The sequence below is a fragment of the Juglans microcarpa x Juglans regia genome, chromosome 4D, assembly GCF_004785595.1.
Source record: "Juglans microcarpa x Juglans regia isolate MS1-56 chromosome 4D, Jm3101_v1.0, whole genome shotgun sequence".
NCBI classification, from domain to species: Eukaryota; Viridiplantae; Streptophyta; class Magnoliopsida; order Fagales; family Juglandaceae; genus Juglans; species Juglans microcarpa x Juglans regia.
The window spans coordinates 25,385,917-25,409,201 of NC_054600.1; the positions used below are offsets into that span (position 1 = coordinate 25,385,917).

General features: G+C 34.3%; 2 protein-coding genes across 2 annotated transcripts; one reads left to right on the top strand and one right to left on the bottom strand.

Annotated features, from left to right (window-relative positions):
• Window positions 1–6,501: 6,501 nt before the first annotated feature.
• Window positions 6,502–9,671, top strand: LOC121259835 (mannan endo-1,4-beta-mannosidase 4-like). Its single transcript, XM_041161614.1, has 5 exons — window positions 6,502–7,064; window positions 7,174–7,368; window positions 8,644–8,766; window positions 8,947–9,146; window positions 9,230–9,671. The coding sequence occupies exons 1-5, from the start codon at window positions 6,723–6,725 to the stop codon at window positions 9,582–9,584; spliced, it is 1,215 nt and encodes a 404-aa protein (XP_041017548.1). The 5' UTR covers window positions 6,502–6,722; the 3' UTR covers window positions 9,585–9,671.
• A 185-nt stretch (window positions 9,672–9,856) lies between these two features.
• Window positions 9,857–22,652, bottom strand: LOC121259834 (paladin-like). Its single transcript, XM_041161613.1, has 19 exons — window positions 22,108–22,652; window positions 21,263–21,394; window positions 20,427–20,498; window positions 18,824–18,894; window positions 18,601–18,700; window positions 18,411–18,509; window positions 17,456–17,582; window positions 17,224–17,357; window positions 17,083–17,142; window positions 16,663–16,898; window positions 15,924–16,353; window positions 14,766–15,089; window positions 14,027–14,629; window positions 13,698–13,871; window positions 12,825–13,055; window positions 12,453–12,736; window positions 11,438–11,722; window positions 10,666–10,788; window positions 9,857–10,095 (listed from the first exon to the last, which is right to left on the bottom strand). Exons 1-19 carry the CDS (start codon window positions 22,462–22,464, stop codon window positions 9,963–9,965), a joined length of 3,975 nt encoding a protein of 1,324 aa, XP_041017547.1. The 5' UTR covers window positions 22,465–22,652; the 3' UTR covers window positions 9,857–9,962.
• Window positions 22,653–23,285: the final 633 nt, after the last annotated feature.

Sequence of the window (23,285 nt, forward strand, 5' to 3'; positions counted from 1 at the left end):
AGGTCTCTTATTCTCAGGGCAACCCAGCCACCTCTCATTCTCAAGATTACTCACCCTACCATCCAGTAGGCCTATACCAATTACGAGTAATAGAAACATGATGTTTAGAATCTCTAACTGAAAAATTATTAACATGATTTCCTTTAATCTTATTTATTTATAAATCTAAATTTTTAAATTGATTTTCAATATTACTAATTTCTAAATGGGATAATACATGTGAGTTTGTCTTACTTAATACATTAATAAGTGATTATTTTGAGGTAGATGTAGTATTGCTAATAGTTAATTTTTCTAATTTATTATAGATTTGTTCTAATAAATCAGAAAAATTAACTATTAGCAATACTGCATCTACTTCAAAACAACCTCATATTAATGTATTAAGTAATTATATATATACTATAATGTCTAAATATCATATATAAATAATGCTACATACAGTCGTGGAGTGTGCAAACGCCGTGCAATCTCTTTAAAAAATAGTGGGGTCTACTATTAAAAAATTAATTTTTTTTCATGTGATCTCATATTTATTCACTTTTTTCAAAGTGATTGTGCGGTACTTGCATACTCACGATTGCAACTATCATTTCTCATCATATATATATATATATATATATATATATATATATACTATAGCAACCATATAGATTATTATAATATACTATATAGTTACTATATATTATATTACTAACTATATAGATTACTATACTTACTATATATACTTTATATATACTAGATTACTATATATACTATATAATAGATGATTACCATATATATATTATATACTAGATTACTATATATACTATATACTGGATTACTAACTATCTATCTCATATATTATCTACATAGATTACTATATACTATATAGATTACTATACTTACTATATATACTATATACTAGATTACTATATTTACTATATATTATATTACTATAGAATACTATACATACCATATAAATGACTACCATATATACTATATACTTTTTAAAAAAAAATCATATATACTATATACTAGATTACTATATTAACTATTTAGATTATTATATACTATATAATTTACTATTGTAACTATATAGATTAATATATATTACATAGATTACTATACTATATTATTAATAATCTATACTATATAGATATAGAATACTAACTATATTATATATAATATATACTATATACTATATACATTAGTATACTATATAATTATATTATATATACTATATAGATATAGATTACTATACTATATAACCATATAATATATGGAAAAGTCTTGTTGAAGGCGAATTCGCGCACCGAAAATGACGTGGAAACTGGGTTTAAAATGAAAATAAAACGGTACATCTTAATGGAAGGCTAGAGACGATAAACCAATAGATTAGCAAGAGATGGGCATGCCATGGCCACATCTTTTCTTTCTGCAGATCCCAACCCCAAAATAAAACAAGGAAAAAGCCAGAGCCAATCCCACTGATTAATGGGTTGCGTTTCATCAAAGATAGATGCTACTTCAAGCACCTACAGTCTTCTCAACTTGGACAATGAGAAACACATCGAAGAGCACTGTGTTGTAGGATGTTACAGAGACAGTCCTATCTTTGATGAAACGCAACCCATTGATGGGGAGGTGTGGTGAGTGCAATGAGAATGGATTGAGTTTTCAAATTTTTTCTTTTGCTTTTTCTTTTGCTTTTTTTAATAAAAAAGTTAAAGGTTGCCATGTCAATATTTGGTGCCCGGTTGGTGCCCCAAACCGTCTGCATATGATTATGTTACATATACTGTATAACTATAATATATAAACCACGTTCGGACATTAAATATACGTTCGAACGTGGTAGGATTTACATTATAACGTTAAAATGAAGGTTCGAACATTTTCAAATAATTGGCAGAACCTTTTCCGCATTAATTCTATGGCATATACAGGGACCTAATTTCAACTACGTTCACATGTCAACAGTGTTACGTTTGACCATAATTCTCGTACGTTCGAACATGGAATAGTTAAGTTTGAACGTTTCTAAAAAAATTGGTGGGACCTTTCTCGGTTTAATTCTATGGTATATACAAGCCAAGAACCTAATTTCATCTACATTCGCATGTCAACACTGTTACGTTTGAATGTTATTTTAGTACTATCGAACGTGGAATAGTTAAACTTGAACATTAAAAAAAAAAAATGGCGAAACCTTTCCCGCATTAATTCTATGGCATATAGGGAAACTTAATTTCATCTACGTTCGCATATTAACACGTTTACATTTGAATATTATTTTGGTACATTCAAACGTGGAATAGTTAAGTTAGAACATTGGTGAAAAAATTGGTGGGACATTTCTCGCGTTAATTCTATAGCAGATACGGGGACCTAATTTCATATACGTTCACATGTCAACAGATGTACGTTCAAACATTACGTATGTAAACAGACTTGGTGGGATACTTAGTGAGATTGGAAAATTTTACGAAATGTTCAAACGTTACGGCAATTTGATGCGACGACTTTACATTTAAAAAGTCACTGCAAAAGGGCTATGTACTAAAGTTTTGTTTAGTTTAACCTATTGCAACGATAGAAGTCACTGCAATAGGTGTAAAATTCTGAAAAAAAAAAAAATTAACACCCCAGACAAGTCTGGGGTGTGTTTAAGACGAGAGTTTGATACATTTTCTCCCATTTGTGCTATAGAGTGATTGAGTGAGAGAGACTGCAGTATTGTAAGAGAAGCTTGTGAAAAATAGTGATTGTGAGTGAGAGTGAGAGAGAGTGGCATTTGGGAATATTAGAGAGAGAAAGAGAGGTTGAGACCGAGAGAGATAGAGGGAGAAAGGTAGTTGTAGTGTTTATTTTGTGTTTATTGTTGTGTTTATTTTGATTTATTTATTTTTAAGGAATATTTGTTATGTTTATTTTTTAACTAATTAATATTGTGTTTATTTTGAAGGAATATTTGTTGAAGGTTGTGAGATAAAAAGTTTGTGATTTTAGCTAGATATAGTTTTAAACTTGATTGTGTGATTATATTTTGATTATATTCTTATTTTTATGATTATATTGTGATTTATGGGAATGTATATTGTGTTTATGTTGTGATTTAATTTGTGATTATATTGTGATTTGTGAGATTATATTGTAACATGTGGGATTCTATTGTGTTTATGTTGTGATTATATTGTGATTTTTTTTATTATATTGTGTTTATGTGATAATTTATTTTTTGATAAGAAATTATAGGAAATTAAAACAATACTAATTATGAATAAAAAAAATAATTTTATAGATACCTAATTAATACTTAAGCATGTAAAGAATGCATAATTAAATTACATAAATTTCTTAGATTTTGAATAAGAATAACATACTAAGATTAAAATAAATAACTAATTAATAATATATAACAAATAAGATAAAAAAAAAATAAGTAATGAATAATATATTTTGTGATTAAAACAAATAACCAATAAAAAATTACTAACTCTACATACTATACTTAGGACAAAGAATACTAAACTTCTTCGGAAACATGAGAAAAGACCCAACAATGGATTATTTATTGATGCTTTCGAAGAAGTTTAGTGTGAATATACATTACTTATATGTTATAACTAATTAATAATGTATACTAAGATTAAAAATACTAAGATTATTAAAAATAAATATTAAGATTAAAACAAATAAGCAATTAATAATCTATACTAAGATTAAAACAAATAAGTAAGTAATAATATATACTTAGATTAAAATAGATACTTGGGGAATAATAATGTATACTAAGATTAAAACAAATAACGAATTAATAATATATTAAGCAATACAAATAAGTAATTAATAATATAAAGCACAACTTCAAGAAATTGAGACATTGAAAGAGGCTACTCAGTCTTCTTTTCAAAAAATGAAGTTAGACGATTGGAGGAAGTGTTGTGATCTTTTCGCAAGCCCAAATTATTAGATATTCTAGATTTTTTCCCTATAACTTATTTACATCTATATTGGCTTTATATATTATATTTAACATTGTTAATTTCTACTGTAGCATTTAAGTTCTATCAATGCACAGAATAGAACGTCTTTGACAATCCACTGTCGCGCCGGTTCAAGGTCATTCCAACGCCTTGCCGATAAAATAGTAATTACTTATTAAAATTCCGTCATTTTTATCATATTTTTTATTTAAGTAGTAACATGATTTTTTAAATTTATTACTGTGATTTTGTTATAAATGTGATGATCTTGAAAATTTCTCCTTCATTTATGTCTATGTTGTTACTCACACTGATGTGCACAACGAGTGTATTGATCTTCTCGTCAAAGATAATTATGTCAGTGAGGTCATTTTTTGTAAATAAATTATACCAACATGTGAATGAATATTATGTTTTCTTACTATTTTTTTTAATATATCACTTATTGTGTGTTTTTTTCCTAATTATAACAAAAAAAAAAATAATTGAGATGCAATCAGCCTCTGAGAAATCTTTTTCTAGTGACATGGACATATTTATGCAGGTTCTCAGGACCAAGTCTAGTTTGGTAAGATGTTTGGGACGTTCTTTCAAGAGTGTCAGTTCATCCTCCACAGCCTCGACTTCAAAAGTTAATAATCTTACTACGGATTTGGGCACCGCACGCCAAGAAATTGAGCTGATGAAGTCGAGATAGCAAGAGTTAGAGACTTTTTTATCGTGACAATCCGATTTAGAGACGCATTTGCATGAGCGACAAAAAGACCAAGAGGAAAGAATACGGATTGAAGTTCAAGAACAAGTACAGAGGGAGATGCTGGTCCAAATAGAACGTGTTATGTCAATGCAGCAGAATCGCGTTGGGCAAGGAAATAAGAAGAAATAAGCCCTATCATTGTTCAAATTCTTGTTTTCTAATTTTGCAACTCTCTAAAACATTTTCATGAGATGATGCTATTTGTGGTATAATATGATACAATTTATATGCATTTTAATTTTATGAAATTATTAGTTCTGATTAGTACGTTCAAATGTAAAGAAAGAACGTTCAAACATGGCTTTACGTTCGAATTATCGTTCAAACATAATTACATAGATGTGTGATAAATATGTTCACCTATACACTTCACAAATGTTCAAACTTATTCTATTATGATCGAACAAATATTTCTTAATGTTCGAATGATTAAAAAAGATATGTCTGAACGTTAAATCTTTGATGTTCGAACAATTGCCTAATAACGTGCAAATGCAAAATTCAAACGTCACAGTACAAATGTTCAAACGTGTCTACATTCAAACGTAAAAATCAAACGTGTGAATGAAAAATATTAAACGTTATATATTTATCGTGAATACTAATCGGTGGGATATACATTCAAATGTTATTTTTTGTGACAAAATTTGACTGTCATAAAATCTCTTCACGTTTGGACGTTACATCTCACGAAAGATTTTTAACCGTCATAAAAAAAAAAAATAGTGATTATTGTATAATAAATCGTTACAAAATACTTTTTATGTTATTTTTTTTATGACAGTTGTGGTGATGGTTTGAATGCCTTTTTTATGACAATTGTATCATAAAAAAGTTTGGTGACGATTTTTTTATTTTTGTGACAGTTTTGGTCCGCCACAGTAAATGAATTCTATTGTAGTGATAATATTTTAGTGATTTAATAATTATTCTTTTCATAGATAAGGTGAAGTCTCTGTCGATAGAGATATAACCGTCTCATCAAGTGGCATGCATCAAATCAACCATCTTATCCCATGATGGTCCCTCTAATTTGCGTAATTCTGTATGATACGTTTTTCATAACAGAAAATGGAGAGCTATTTGTTGGAGTATACGTTGCATTAAGAAAGGGTTTTGATTAGACGTTTCTCCAGATTTGTCCTGTCTGTACGTGAAATGCATGCGGTGGAAAAATGATATTTGTTGGATATTTGCAATGTCCTCTCTCTCTCTAGAAATGGTAATTACAATCCTCACACAATTATTTTAAAATTAAATAAATTTAAAATTTATTTGAAAAGAAAATCAATTTTTTAATAATAAATTTACTTTTTTTCAAAATAACTGTACGATATTTATATACTCCACAACTGTATATAGTATTACTCATACATGTATATATATATATATATATATATATAAATCCCAATATGTCATATAACATGTATATAATCAATTCAATTCCAAAAACTAACTGTAGTGTGAATCAAGGACAGAGATGTTATGATCTGGAGGAGTGATGAAGCTAGAGCTAGTTTCTTCAAGTTTTTGTCTAAAATCTAAGACTTGTTATTGTCTAAAATCTTAAATCTTAAAGAGTGTGAGTGAATAAAGATAAAAATATAAGGTAGGTAACACAGCATTTGTTGTTGTGCTTATAAATCTTTCAAATAATATTAAAACTCAGTCAATATTTAGACTTATTTTTCCTTTTTTAGATTCTAGAATTCCAACCTATCGTTACTCTGTCCTTGTAAGTTGTAACGCAGCTTCCTTCTTTATTTAAGGAGGCACCGTACGCGAGGGAGGGCATCCCACACAAACATTCCCCACAAGCCTTCCCTTTTGATTTCCCATTCTCTCCCACCTTCTATCCCATGCTTCATCAAGGACATGATTACTGATTTCAGTTCTTAGCTAGTTATCTACCTAAACCGCTAGCTAGCACTCCTCGATCGTTACGAAAAATAAAAAACGTTCAAAAACTTTGTTCAGGGCCGCCTAACCAGATCAGAATGTCGGGGAAGAGAGTTTTCAACTCCCTAATTCTGAAATATTTTATTGTTATCGTACTTTTATTGCTGCAGGGAAATTGTGGGAGCCTTGCAGGTTCTAGTTTTGTCAGAACAGAAGGAACCCATTTCGTTCTGAACGGCAAGTCCTTGTACTTGAACGGCTTCAATGCATACTGGATGATGTACATGGCATCTGACCCTTCGACCAGGGCCAAGGTCTCTACTGCTTTCCAACAAGCTTCCAAGAATGGGATGAATGTGGCAAGAACTTGGGCTTTCAGTGATGGTGGTTTCAGGCCTCTCCAGTCTTCTCCTGGTTTGTATAATGAGGATGTGTTCAGGGTATGTACGTATATTAATGGTTATTTTACAGGCCCCTTTTTTTTCTTTTTTTCCTTTCTGTTTCCTTATTAACTTGCTCCGGATCCTCGTTCTGAACGGCAATGATCAGGGATTGGACTTTGTAATCTCAGAAGCCAGAAGATATGGGGTGTACCTGATACTGAGTTTGGTGAATAACTTTGAAGATTATGGGGGAAGAAAGCAATACGTACAGTGGGCAAGGGAGCGAGGTCAGCATTTGGACAACGATGATGACTTTTATACAAACCCTGTCGTCAAAGGATATTACAGAGATCATGTCAAGGTACCAATCGACAATATCAGTGTCCTCCATCCTCTGTTTTCATGAACTCTTGAATCGCCTTTTTTTCTTCTGATCATACCCACATTCGAGTTTTTTTTTTATCTTGAGAGTCATGATGATCATGATATTATAGCATGCATGTTAAGAAAAAAAAAAATGTTGGCGACAAGTGAGTTTATTTATGAACCGAAACAAGTGAACTGAGATTGTTTTTAATGAAAAATATATCTACGAGGCCACAAAAAATCCTCAACAAAGTTTATTATTATATGCGAAAAATGGGTAGAAACAGCTTGTCACTGAGACTAGACACCTTTTTCTGTAAAAACATTTCGAGAACTACTGTTTATTGACAACAAAACAAGATGGTAAACTAGGTAGGTTGGACGTTCTTTTTCAAACATTTTTTTCTCCTTGGCAGAACGCAGGAGGTAGGTAGGTTGGACATTCGAACTCAAGTGACGTCTATTCCTTAAATTATCAGACTTTTATGCATGAGGGGGGTCAAAGATACAGTGAAGCTAGCAAACTATCACTAGTACGGCCTCTAGGCTATATATTTATATGTGGCTTGCTTTTATATTTGTGGGGTCCATCTTCTATATAGTACTTCTAAGTTCTAACTTCTAAGTTCTAACTTCTATACCCTTCTTTTGTTGGTTTGATGATCTATTAATTTATAGACTTCTAAATGGTGATTTCATGGGTAGAGCATGCGCGCAAATATTAATGTATCAGGGGCTGAGCCGTTAGAGGGCTAGGTCATTAAGAACTTTGTCTAGCTAAAACCTCCAACTAATAAAGTTCGACTAGAACCTATAAATTAGCTTTAAAATAACTTTTAAGAATGAGAAATCGTTCAACTACATAGAGATATCATTAAAATAAATTTATAAATTAACGTGACTTGATATAATATGTTAAATTATAAAATTATTTTTATAGTAAAATAAATCTAACGTATTATATGAAGTCATATCAATTTGTTAATTTAATTAAGAATTACCATTTTTTTTCTATTAATGATGATAAAGAAAAGAATTAGTTATCACTTCATTCAATTATCTTAAATGGCTGGCTATTTTGTTTTCATGAAATGCAAAAAGGAAAGATCAAAATCATTTATTGTTCAATTAAGATCTTCCAGAGTTGATTATAGATATTGTAGAAGATTCACTTCATGTGTAATTAACTCTGACTCACCATTTGGGGCGAAAAAAGGTTTTAAAACTACTGATTTGTTCTTGAAATGGTGATTACATTAAAATCATGCAGACAGTGCTCACGAGGAAAAACTCCATTACCGGGACGTTGTATAAAGACGACCCTTCCATTTTTGCATGGGAACTAATGAATGAACCTCGTTGCCAAACTGACCCCTCTGGCAGATTTATTCAGGTCTCTCTCTGATCTCTCTCTCTCTCTCAAAATTTTTTTTTTTCTTTTTTTAAAATGTTCAATTTCGAATTAATTTGCATGCAAGAAAATGTTGCCAACTTTGTGGTTTTGATATATAATAAATAAAAGCTAATCTGCATATATCATTTAGTTTTTTATGAACATCTGAATGTCCTTCAGGAATGGGTGACAGAAATGGCAGCATATGTAAAGTCCATTGATGAGAATCATTTACTGGAAATAGGGCTGGAAGGATTTTATGGGAAAACAGCAAAGCAGATGTACAATCCTGGGAACCAGCTTGTTGGGACTGATTTCATTTCCAACAATCAGTTACCCCAAGTTGATTTTGCCACCATTCATCTCTACCCTGAGCAATGGTATTTATGTTTTCCAAAACCTCCTGAAAACACAAAAATCACTTGCACTTTAGAATAATAATGAAGACGATTGACGATGGCAGGTTAGCGGGTTCAAACGATGAGGTCCAAGCTGCTTTTGTGGATAAATGGATTGAAGTGCACATTGAAGACTCAAAATCAGTACTGAATAAACCACTCATTCTGGGTGAGTTTGGCAAGTCTTCAAAGCTTCCTGGGTACAGCCTAGAAAAAAGGGACCATTATTTTAGTAAGCTGTATAACGCCATCTACACCAGCGCTAAGAGTGGAGGCCCATTTGTCGGTGGGATTTTCTGGCAGCTCATGGCCCAAGGAATGGATAATTTTAGAGATGGGTACGAGGTTGTATTGGAGGAAAGCCCTTCAACAGCTAGGGTGATTGCTCTACAGTCTCGCAATCTCTCAATTCTCCCATGAAAGCACATATTTTCTCGATCCTGTTAAGTGTACTCGCTAATATAAACAACATAATGTTGAAAAAGAAGAAGAACTCGGTTAAGATCATGACCCAACTTCTTGAGCACACTTGAGCATTAATAATTGTTACAAATCACTCTCTTCCAAAAAAACTTTCAATAGATGTCACAAATCACTCCTACTAACACAATATTACTGACAATTCTAAGAAATTTTGGAAGTTTCATCACTTTACGAGGATAGAATTCTCGATTCTGGACTGTAGAGGGTAGTATCAGTTCATGTGGATGTTTGATTTTCTGGTAAGTGGAGTTGAGTCTTTCCGGGCATTGCCAGCTTACACAAATATAATATACGAGCATTGTTATATGAGTCAAATCATTTATCTATTCTAAGGTTGTTACATAGATGTCCAAGTTCAGGCCTTGCATCCATCCACGACGTGAACTCCATCTCCGCTGTTGAAGTGGAGTAAAGATAAGACCTGAAGGTGATTAGGAAAAAATACCGCCTGCAGGATGGATACAAAAGAACTCGTTATATGGAAGAGCACAATAAGAAAAGTAAAACATTGCGATTAAAAGCTTGAAGATCATGCATGCAGCAGTTATAGAAACGCGCTCCACTTGAGCTAACATGCAAACATAGTCAACATGAGTCATTTCCTATTCATCCTTAACATGTACTTGGGAGAGAAGAAGCCTCACCCCTGGATGAAATGCGGATAATTTGTTAGTCAATTAAAAGTGAGCATAACTAGATATCATTCCGCTTGAAGCACTTTTAGGTTAAAGACCACATACTGCAAACCAAAATTTCTGCTCTCTCCCTGAAAATAGAAGCACAATCTAGCACTTACTCTCAGAAAAAGAGTCATCAGGCACCACGGTGCATGATAGCAAACTATCTCCTCAAATAGACACTCCCTTAACGTAAAAGCTCTACAGTCTACACTCATCTAATGATAATTATTGACCTATATGATCACCACTTACCAAAAGAAAAATAGTTACTAAAAGCAAAAAGGAATAGAACAAGCCAGTAAGTGAATGCTGTTAGAAAGATGCGTGCACAAACCAACCTTAAAGCCTTAATACCCATATCCATGTTGTAAGCTCTGTGCTCATCATCACCATCTGGGAACTTCTCAAGTTCCTTACTGTGATAGAGAATATCATCTCGTAAATGCCCTGCACCCCTACACCTTTAAAGCGAATGAACAAACTTAGTGCCATCATTTAGAAAAAGCCAAAGGCTAAAAGGTAAAGGGGAAAATTCCACTTTGCACCCCCAAACTACTAACCCTTTTACAATGTGCCCCAAACTATCAACTTTACACATTGCATCCTCAATCTATAAAAAATTAAAATTTGCACCCATTTATATGTTTGCCAAGATGGTCCAATCTTGAAGGGTCCAATCTTAAAGGAAACAACAAGTGTGCAAGTTTTTAGAAATTTGAAGTTACAGTGTATCAAAGTTGGTAACTTGGGGCACATTGCAAAAGAGACGGCAATTGGGGCAAGAGTGATTTTCCAAGGTAAAATGAGAGTAAAAAAACAAAATCTTCAAAAAAATATAAAATAAAACAAAAGCCAATTGATCGCATGAATACTCAAAGAAAGCAATAGCTAATTACAAAGGCATTTTGTATTCAGCAAACAACAACCCCCCCCCCCCCCCCCCCCCCCCCCCCCCCCCCCCCCCCCCCCCCCCCCCCCCCCCCCCCCCCCCCCCCAAAAAAAAAAAAAAGGCACACCAACAAGATGATGTTCTTTATTACAACAAGGAACTTAAGGCGTAATAAAGTGGAATATCACCACTACCCCTGGTGTTCCCAAGAAATGGCATACCTTTCAATAATGATGTCAACATCTGCTTTGCTTTGGGGACCATATGCGAGTACTCTTGTAAGGCTTAGTATGTCACGGTAATCACCCATCCTCAGAGCTTCTTCATCAGAAGCTTGAGAAGGCAAGTTCTCTTCATTCCTAGAAAGAAGATTTGTATCAACTGATGACTCTAGAGTTTTTGATGCAAAATTTGCCTCTGCACCAAGTCTAATGCATGTAACTGCCATCGCATAGGCAACTCCTCCAAACCCAGTGTGCGATACAAAAAGGTGACACCCTGCAGCACTATAGAAAAAATTATTGTTAATTTTAGTTCGTAATTTAAATTAAGGAAAAAATTATTGTGCAGCTAGCTGTATAGGATATTATGCAGCCTGACTGAAACATGCCAAATTAATGATCCAGTCACCCCTGCTGGTGTAGCAGCCTTTGGATGAGCAGCAGCACAAAGAAGTTTCAAAAAAGGGCAAAAAAATTACTCATAAAAAAGGGAAGAAAACTGGAAATCTCTATAAATACAAACCAATCAAAGTCTAAGGATCAACACCTGATCATATACAAATAAAGTTCATGATCTGGGTGTATCAACATTATCATTGTTATGATCATTATCAACTTTTTTCTTTGTAATGATTAGGTGATCTAACCTCCAATAGCTATGTTACTTTTGAGAAAGGAAAGAAGAATAAGACAACAGTGAGAAATTTAACCAAGCTTTGTTTTGTACACAGATGTTAAAAGATACGAAGGATGGAGAATGGGAAGAAAAGAAATGTTGGATTGGATGTTGATAGACATAGGGATAAATTTGTAAGAAGCTTAATGGAATCATCAACTTATGAGGTCGTCTGGCAATTGTACTTATTTTTAACAAAGGCCACCTGTGGACCCTTTTCAGCCATCAATTAAACTATGATGCAGCAAGCTGTAACAAAATTGGTTACTACTATAATATATCACTGATCTTTTAATAGCCATATTGCTCATAGCATACACGTTAGGTATAAACACTTACTCATCTTTGCAGTACTGGATTGAATCGACATCAGAAGCTAAAGCCTCTCTTTCTCTAGTCAATGGTATTCTCCTATATGTTATATTATAGCCCTCAACTTTCAAGGCGGCATATACTTCAGCAGGAGTCTTCACATCATCTGCTAAAATGTTTTCCCAGTATCCCATGACACTGGACTGACTCAGTATGGTGCTATATTCTTCGCGATGTAAAAGCATCCGTCCACCAGACTGTCTGACCTCAGATAATATATCTTCTTTTAGTCTTGCCTCCATGTGTTCCACCTGCATAATGAGAAGAAAAAGTAAGTGGGGAAACCACTGTGGCTTAATGACTTGTTTTTAGAATTAAAAAGTATTAATGGTGACATACCACTGGACCAGTGATTCCCACATGCTCAAGTGTATCAGCAGGCTTATTTAGCTCTCTCAAGACAAATGGTGTGCCATTTATGTAAACTACCGCTTCTTCTCTCAGATCAGTTAATATCACTTTACAAGCAACTGAGCCTTCTGCTTCAGGCTTGGCACCTAAATATGCTAACATCTCTTTTGCCCCAGCAATTGTTGGAGTTGCCATGCTGTACACAGGGAATCCATCTACCTGAAATAAAAATTTCAAGAACTTTTACCCTTAATTCTCAGTTGATTGCACAGAAGTAAATCGCAAAAAACACCCACCAACTTGCTTCACCTCAGATGCAAATACTGAAAAGAATATATAAGAAATATGTATCTATACTAAATCAATAAATTTAATCAGAAAGGAAATGCCTAATGACCAAATTAAACTTATTCCTAACACTTCTAACTTGCTTCACCTCAGATGCAAATACTGAAAAGAATATATAAGAAATATGTATCTATACTAAATCAATAAATTTAATCAGAAAGGAAATGCCTAATGACCAAAATAAACTTATTCCTAACACTTCTAAGACACTAAGACCCGTTTGGATTCAGATATGAGTTGAGATGATTTTAGATGAGTTGAATAAAATATTGTTAGAATATTATTTTTTAATATTATTATTGTTTTGGGATTTGAAAAAGTAGAATTGTTTATTATATTTTGTGTGGAAATTTGGGAAAGTTGTAATGATAAAATGAGATGAGTTTCCAATCCAAACCGGGGCTAATTCTACACACTCATGAATGATCCAGTAGGTTTGTATCACATATTCTTTGTTTACCATAGACACGAGGGATTTAATGATAATCATATACTTCTACAGAAATTATATACCTTGCAAACGTATGGTGCACCATCAATATGTATGTGGCTGGAAGTTCTTTGACCAGGAAAGAAATACATTTTCAGTATGGAGCCTTTACCCAAAACTGAACCATTACGGGACTTAACAAGGGCATCCATCACCACATCACCATGTTGGGACTCAAGTGGTGCTCTTAACTCTTCCTGAATTTTAAAATCAAAATAAGTGTGCAATCATATGTAAGTCGTTAAAGTTAAAATAATATAAAATTAAGAAAAACCCTACATTTCATTATGCCCCGAGTCTATTAGGAATATAGTAAAATAAATTAGCTTTAACAAAGAAGAAGAAAATTTACAGGGACAGTAAAAAATCTCCCGGGCCTTAATCTTATGCTCCATTTCATTGCTGGGACCTCTGGTCTCTGATGCAACCAATTCTTAAATGTCATCCTAGATTCTCCTTGCCCACAAAACCCATCAAATGCTTCACTTCCAAGATATGCTGCAAAGGTGATTAAACGGAAGTACCGCTCCAAGCACTCGGCCCCACGGTTCAATGCAAGTCTCCTTACCCTTGGCTCAATATCTTGTTGATTGAATACGTTCCAATATTTCAGAACCGCTTGTCGTATGTTTTGCAATGCAGAACATCTATCAATAATAGCATCTAAGACCTCCCGGCATTCCACCCCATTATCAAATAATCTCGTTATCTTCCACAACAACAAAATGTCATTTATCCCAAAAACCTGACCTTGCTCCTTTTCAGATCTTACTTTTGTGGTACGGGTGATTGATACAACAACACTACCTCCTGTTTCCTCACCACTTGAAGTGCCACCATTTTCCTCTTCGTGATTCATATCATCAAGCGGGATTTTTATAGGTCTTCCATAATCAATTCGAAGTTTCAGAAGGCAAGCAATTACAGTACCAGTTGTTGTCCTTCCTCTACCCATCTGTGAATATTAAAAAAGCATATAACGTAAAGCAATGGAAAGAAAAGAAATAGGTGGGAAGTTCACACACATATACTAACATCTACATCTCCATGCACATGCAAAGCAAAATCAACTGAAGAATGAAAATCTTAACCTGGCAATTGAAAACAAAAGCAGTATCCTTGGTAGCAGAAGCAATATTCACTGCCAATGTGTCAAAGTCGGAACTTTTGGGAGCTTTACCATCAGTGATGGGCACACGTGCATACTTGATGGGAAAACCATCAGCCTCCAAACTTTTAAAAACCTCAAGTGGGGTCTGAATAGCATCAGTATTCACATGTTCCCATGCATCAAATATTTGCCCGTCATTTGTTTCATGTATAACCATTATAGCACCCCCATAGTGTTCAGATTCCCGAAGGATGTCTTCCTTTAATCGAGCTTCCATTCTTTCAACTCTCTCACGATCAATACCCTGAAAGAATCAAATGACAATCACAACTTCACCAACTATAGGAAGTGAAAGTTAAAATCCTAAACTGTTTGTAGAAACCACAAAAAACAGGTGCACTTCAAACAAGGAATGTTCTGATGGCATTGAACTGCTATGTTCAAACAAGGGTTGCGTGATATTTTCCAATTCTACAAAACCTGCTCATCATCTTCACCAGTGGAAGTAGGTGAAAAGCCAAAATGTATCAGTATCTGCTTTTTTTTTTTTTGGTAAGCAATTGTGTACAGTTTTTTCTATCGGCCATTTAAACCTCAGATATTAGGCCAATATTTATTTAGATCTACTACTTGCAAACACACTTCAGAATGTCCACAACTTTTTTAGTTCTTTCTCACTGCAAGTTTAGATATTGTTCCAACAGACACAGCAAACATAGTGACCATTTATGATGTGGCTTTTCTACATTGTATTGCAAAACAGAGGGGGAAAAACTATAATGGTCTATGATAATAGTCCTAGGGCATGAATCAATATTGGGACATGACAGCAGTGACATTAGTCCTCGAATAGTCAATGTAACCAAGCGTCACACTCTTCTTTCATGACAAGGCCACCCCATATTAAAAGTACATTGCATTAGTAAAAAACACACGGTTTGTTATTTCTACATTCCTGTATTTGCAGGTGTAATATATATAATAGTGTAAACCCAATAACTTCTGGTGTCTAATAAAAGAGTCAGCTTGATGCCATATCTACTCCTCCATACTACCATAACCAATAGAACAAAGTTGACAAAGGTATAAGTAGAATTACTACTTATAAAAAAAATAAATTAAAATTATAGATTTTTACCGTGTATTCCAACATGTTTTTGTATGGTCTTTCTACTTCACGGAGAACAAAAGGTTTACCATTGATGTAAATTACAGGTTCTTCTCTCATGTTGTGCCAAAAAACAGGGCGACCGCCTTTGGAACTGCCAATCCTCTGAATAACTGATCGAATTCCATCAATGGTTGGATTTGCCACCCCATAAACTGAAAACCCAGGGACTTCTCTAAAATTAGGTGCACCCTCCACTCTTTCTGGTAAAGTTGCGTTTTGACAAGCAGGACAATGGTCACTTTTAAGAACAGTTTGACTCCCAAGAACCTCTCCTTTTCGCAGGGCGGCAACTACACCCATCTCACAAGGGCGGCCATCGGTAGATTCAACAATCTTCATGAGAGATGGCTTTAAAGTTGCATATCCAAGTGCACCCATTGGATCTCTCCTGAGTAGCCTGCAACAAGGCAAAATCGCAATAAATAAAATTTAAAAAAAAAAAAAAAAAAAAAAGGAGTAGCCATAAATGCATGAGAAAAGTAAACAATGAGTAAAAAACAGTCTAAACAAAAGGAAACCAATTAAAGCAATGTCTCAACCAAAAATTCACCAATTACTCCATAGATGATCCATACAAATGATAAGAACAGATAGTTAGAACTAATTATGCATGAACTCTAACCAACCGGGTGACCATATATGAATATCATTCTCCAATTGCTAATCTCTATTATGGGCACATACACTACTCGCTATGAAAACTTACCTACGAATAATGCTGTACAGTTCTGGCCTTGCTTTCATCCAGTCAGAAAAAGTGCTATGATCAAATGAACTAGAACAGAGGGATGCTCGCTCTGAATGAATATATACAGCGAAGCATATAAGGAAGTAGTATCTTTCCAAGTACTCCACGAAAAAGGATAATGATGCTTCCCTTTTCATCTCATCTGGTTGATGTAGAATACTATTGCGATAAGTGGCAATTGCTTCGCGTAAGTTCTGCGATTGAAATTAAAGAAACACTTAATATGACATGAATAATACCCCAGAGCTACAAGGCAATAAATGTATATTAAGGAAGCAACAAGACATACAAGGAAAAAAATTTTGTTTCAGAAAAACCACGAAATTAGACATGAACTTCAAAAGTTCACCAGAACGGAGTAAAATCAGAGCATCAAACCTGCATTGACGCACACTTGTCGATGACCTTATCCACTTGTCTTTTTCCTTCGGCACCCCCCTAAAGACATGCAACTATCAGTAAGAAATTTATGAAATAAAAATATAAATAAATGTTGGTCAAATAGAAAATTTCAACTACCTCTAATACTCGAATCAAGCTTCTTATGACAGCATATTCTCCTCTACGAATTGCGTCTTCTGAATTAGGTAAATGGTCAACAACATTAGCCCCAGCATCAAACACTCTCCCAATGGAATTGGTTCTTGGAATACCTGTTTCATGGGAAAATAACTTACAACATTAGAATTTGTTATCACTAAAAGCTGTACAAATTGCTTAAATGGTAAAGTACAAAAAGTAATAAGACTACCAGAAGATCCAATTCGGTTGAGATAGACCAAAGTTGCAATCACCATCCCAGTTGTAGTTCTTCCACGTCCCATTTGACAATTGAAAATTATCTCTGTGCTTATCTCGGCTTGAGAAATTTTATGAACCTGAATGTACAATGAAGAAAGAAATGGACTGATCGTAACGGAAGAATTCAATCACATAGAGGTATCCAATAATGTCAAATAATCATCCTTGTCTTGCAAAAAGTAATTAAATCAAATGAAAATAGCATACCACAAATATTTTTAAATATTTCTTGTTAAGAAGTAAATAGAATTTATAAAAAGAACAAGAGAAGGCATAACAAATGGAATAGTTTTATAAATTAATTGTCACTAAAAAGAGGGGCCTTCTCGCATTGGCAGGCAAAGAAAAATGGATTGTGAAATATTTGTATTTATATTTTTATCTGTGTTTCCATTTTTGCCCCCTCTTTTTCAGGATCAGTTAAAAAAAATTTAATTATACAAAAATATTGAATAAAAAAATCAAATATTAGCTTCTCGTTCTTCAATATGTACCACAACATCTTTTTAGTTGTTTTCCCCATCTGACATTTGTGACCAAACCTCAAGTCAATCAAGTGGGCTTGCTATAAGTCTTTGCAAATCTAGACTAGGTATTGGATGGTTAAGGTCTCATTTTATTTAGACAAAAGTTTAGACATTTTCTTTTAAGAATTTTGGTTGAATGAAGAAACATGTCCACAATATAGGAAACACAAGTTGCCTCCAGACTCTCACAAACGCAGCAGCTTGGCAATAAAATAATGAACCCAATTACTTTCAGTAACATTGTTAAAACTTATCCAAGTCATCAAATATAGAACAAAGGAACTAGCAAAACAAGGGATTACTGGTGATCCCATGCTAGCACGTACTAATTAATTTAAAATCACCATTCTAATTAAAATTTAAAACATCAAAACTCACCAAACTATCAAAATCTGTCTCCTCTGGTGGTTTTTCATCAGTTATAGGAACACGTTCATAGTCAACAAGGTACCCCTCTACTTGCAATTCCTCATACACCTACAACAAGGGAATAGGTTTAAATCATCTCTAAGAAAACTGGTGAAGCAGTCCTGTTGTTCAAATCTGAGATGACTTCCAATGGCAATACCTCTAATGGTGTTTTTACAGAATCACGAGACACTGGTTCCCACTGGTCCACCATCTGACCATCTCGCAGTTCATCAGTGACAAGGATCTTATTTCCATATCTGCTATGTCAGATGCACAAATAAAGCTTTCTATCATGCAAATCTGGAGTAATCCATGGTAAAGACACCATGAATCATAGGTAAGACAGTACAGATTCTACAGAGTGCATCCATAGAATATACCTTGCAGCTTCCATCAAGATATCTTCTTTCAATCGTGCTTCCATTTGTTCAACCCTAGCCCTGTTAATTCCCTGAATAGTATAAAAAGTCAAAACCAAGTTGCACCACGCCCTCGAGAAACCTTATGCTTGCCCAAGTGCTTATACAACTAAATAAATGTTAAATTCACTACACCCAGCATCACCCAGAAAACCCTAAACTCTTGGAAAGAAAGCTCCAAAGCTCTTTAACAACGTAACGAATTAGAACATGGAGCATTGTCTCCCAACTACATTAATGTATATGACACAAGTCAACTATTATCTTTTCACGCTATAGCAAAATCTCCATAGTGCACCAAACAAAGAAGGCTATCTTAGGAGATTAGATTACTCTTTTTTAATACGTTATTCTCACGGGCTAAAGCTATTGACTTCACTGGGCTTGATTTTCACAATTTCTTGGTATCTATTAGATTACTCTTTTTAATACGCTATTCTCATAGCCCAACTATTATCTACTTGGGTTATGCCTACTTTTCCATTATGAATAAAATCATTTACTTATAAAAAAAGACTAAGCTCGAATTTACCTTCAAATATCACATGTCTCCCATATATCCTACCATCATCTAGCCCCAGATCATGACTAAGTGCTGCATCTCTAAGTAAATCAATGGATAGTCTTGATTTTATTGACAATAAAGGTGTAATGAGACCAAAATTTTCAAATGATAAGGATAAAAACATCCCTAGTTTGAGTGACACATCTGTATGTATGTATGTATGTATGACGTATCTATCGTATGTATGTACAAGCAAATTTTGCAAATGATGATTTGATACCCCGCAGTGAGTGAGCATAGATGGTAAATGTGATCCTACATTGCTTGAGAGGGAGAAGTTCTTACTCTTCATAATGATTCATAATGGCTCAAGTTGTACCATTGGCTAATCTTTTTAGAGTATAGGTAATGAATAGGATCCCACATCGCATGGAAGGGAGAAGTTCTTACTCTTAATAATGATTCCATGGGACTCTAATTGTACTATTGACTAGTCTTTTGGAGTATAGGTAGATGTGATTTGGGCCGTCCTGAGAGTGTTACAAATGATATCATAACCAATTCCCACCAGAAGTGTGGGATTTGCGTCGTGCCATATGATAAATGGACCGACGAGGAATTTAAGGGGAGGGAATGTAGTACCCCATTGTGAGTGAGTATAGGTGGTGCGTAGGATCCAATATTGCTAGGGAGGGAGAGGTCCTTGCTCTTTATAATGATTCTAATGGGCTCTAATTGTACCATTGGCTAGTCCTTTTAGAGTATAGGTTTATATGTGGCTTAGGCCTTCTTTGGGGCATTGATGACCTCTCTTCTACTTGCATTCTTTTCACACTTAAAAAGTAAAGCATTTAAAATATTTGCAACACCAAAACCCCAAAGGATAACATAAAATATCACATTCAGGTGCTAGTCATTCCAAAAATGTAATACCATAGCTATGAGTGCTAGAACGCAATTAGTCGTACTCTAAATACAAAGTTACAAAGGAAAGAACTTATAATATTGAAGAAAAGATACGTCAATTCATAATAATTAAAATTATTTGAAATAAGATACCGTATACTCAAGGTTTGAGAAGGGCTGCTCCACATCACGCAGAACAAAGGGACGCCCATTGATGTAGACCACCTGATTTAAGAATAGGAAGAAGCAATTCATAAATTAGAACACAAAGGGAGCCTATATTTTAGATGAGACTTTGAACGTCCTAGTGCCTAATTTCTGATTAAACTGTTTTTACACAGAATTACAGTGAAACATTCATGTATTCATGTATTCAAAGGGTTCCCTGGTCACTGATGCACAAGAGATACAATACTAAATACTCAACACATTATGGATGACATTATTCTATATGGACTACTAGTTTCTGTCAACAAAACTCTACTAAATGGTAATCCCAACTGTTTGGATTCAATAACTAGATACGATAAAACTTTTATCCATACTGACCACCTACCTCAACCTTTTCTATTTATTACGCAATATGCAAAAGGAAACAACGATAAATTATAACTCAGGATTTTTGTGGTTGTCAACAGGTAAACTATGTTTTAGATTTGAATTGACAAATAAATTATAATGAAATTCAAACTATAGCCTTTATTCCTTCATCAAGCTCTACTTTGTTTTAAGATTCTATAAAATGTCAGTAAGATTGATAGCACCAAATACAGCTAAAAGTATCCTTCTCTTTTCTCTCTGAGAAACATCTTTCCTATTAAAGCTTCATGTTTTGATGTCTGATAATTCATAGGGTCTTGATCAATAGTCAATGCCTTAAAGGTGACTAGCTTATTGCATTAGACCATGAGTCAAACATAAACTGAAGGATATCTGTATGAGAAAATATTCATCTAGAAATAGAGTGTAATGGTAACAGATGAATTTACCGGTTCCTCACGAAGACTGATCCATAGAACTTGTGCTTGCTTGCCATGTATTTGAGCCCCAATATGCTTCAGAACATTGCGGATTCCATCGATTGTTGGGATTGCAACACCATGAACAGGTAATGAGTCGGCCTATTAATAGCAACCATAGATTGTAAAGGAAAAATAAATATAATAAAAAATACATTAAAAATAATAACAATGCATCAGAGAATGTACAAAGGCATCCACAGATACGGGCATTCCATAATGTGCATTGGATCACAGATCGAGAATAAAATTTTGATTCATGCTAGCCAAAACCTTAGTACACAATGCAACACAATCAGTGACTTTCGAAATTAAGCAAGATCGGTGAAGTGAAAAGAAAGGAAAGGAAATGAATAGACCAAACGAGGCACTAATTGGTCACTCCCAAAATGCATATTACGTGGTCATAGAAGTTTAATACAAACCTCCAACATTTGAAATCGCAGGTTTTGAGGTAAGTTGGTGGTGACGCACCAAAAGCAGATGCAAAAAAAGGGAACTACCAAATACACTAGCATTCAAGAGCATTACAACAAGTAGCATTTTTAAAGCACTGTTCCAACTTCCGAAGAAAGATAAGTCCGTTTGCAAGAAGATAAATGAGCTATCCGAAGAGTGAAATTAATCAGAGGAACAAAATTTATGTTAGCCTGGATAAGTCAGAGGAACCCCGAAATTCATGTCGCGAACAACTTCCGATTAGAAACTTTACCAAAGAAATAGAAAGAATTAAAAAGCAAAACAAAAGTCAAACAACGGAGGAGCAACAAGACATCCAAGAAAATGTGCCGAAATAGGGAAAAGGAGGGGAAAACCTGACGGTAATTTGGAGCACCATCAATCTGGGGAGACAAGCGTTTGTTCTGGCAGCCAGGGAAATGGTCACTCTTGAGAATGGTCTTCTTACCCAGCACGGATCCCCCTCTCAGCATCATCACCTGCTCTGGCTCCTTGGGTATCGATATTGCTCTCTCCATACTTGCTACACTCCTCCACACGAACACTTGCGCAGATTTTCTTAACTTTAAGTTAGTTCTAAAGCAAAGCAAGAGTGTGCCCTCTGTAAGTCCGCAGCTGGGGATTTTGAGTTGGGAGGATATTGTTTTGTAGTATGTGCAGGCAGAGAGTCCCCGCCGGGCCCCGAGACTTCGGAACGTGAAACTTGTGTGCATGAATAAAGTATTGGTATGGCCCTATGGGTGCAGTACTGCTCTCTTTCTTTTACTGTTTTTGTGATTCTCTTGTAACCTTGTTATCCCGCGTCTGCCATGAATATTCTTCCACACTTGCCTTGTCTCTGTATGCGCAAGACCCATCCCATCTGCCCCCATCACCCAACGCCACCTACCCTTTGTTTTTTCAGGGAAAATCCTCTGCCCTCGCTTATAAATAAATATACGTATTGCGGAAGAAGATTTAAAAAATGTTTAAACAGTTTTAAAAAATATTTAATGAAAAAATTAGATAGTTTGGATATTACATGTTAAAATAATTTTAATTTTAAATAAATTAAAAAATTTTAGTTTATTTGAAGAAACTATACGTGTCCATGAGGATCTTTTGAAGCCAAAATTAGTTTAAAATAAAATAAATGCTACCATGTTATGCAGAAAATTTTGCCTCGTTGACGCAGCAATATCACTTTCGTGCCATGTGATTTATTAAAAAAATAAAATAATATGTTTAAAATATAATGGTGTTAACAAATACAAAAATTAAAATTAAAATCTTAAATTTCCTTTATCCTTATTATATTTATGTTTTAAAATTTTTTAATTAGGTAAAGGGAACGATATAACGAGAGAGACGTGTCACGTAACAACTATTAACATTACTCTTAAAAATAAATACAGAAACAAACACGTGAAAAATAACGTTTCACTTCTATATACTCTACGCTGAATGAGCATGCACGGCTTAATATTATAATCATTCAACTCTCGATAGATAAAGATGGTGTTACAATCATTCATGATTAGTTTAATCACGCTTC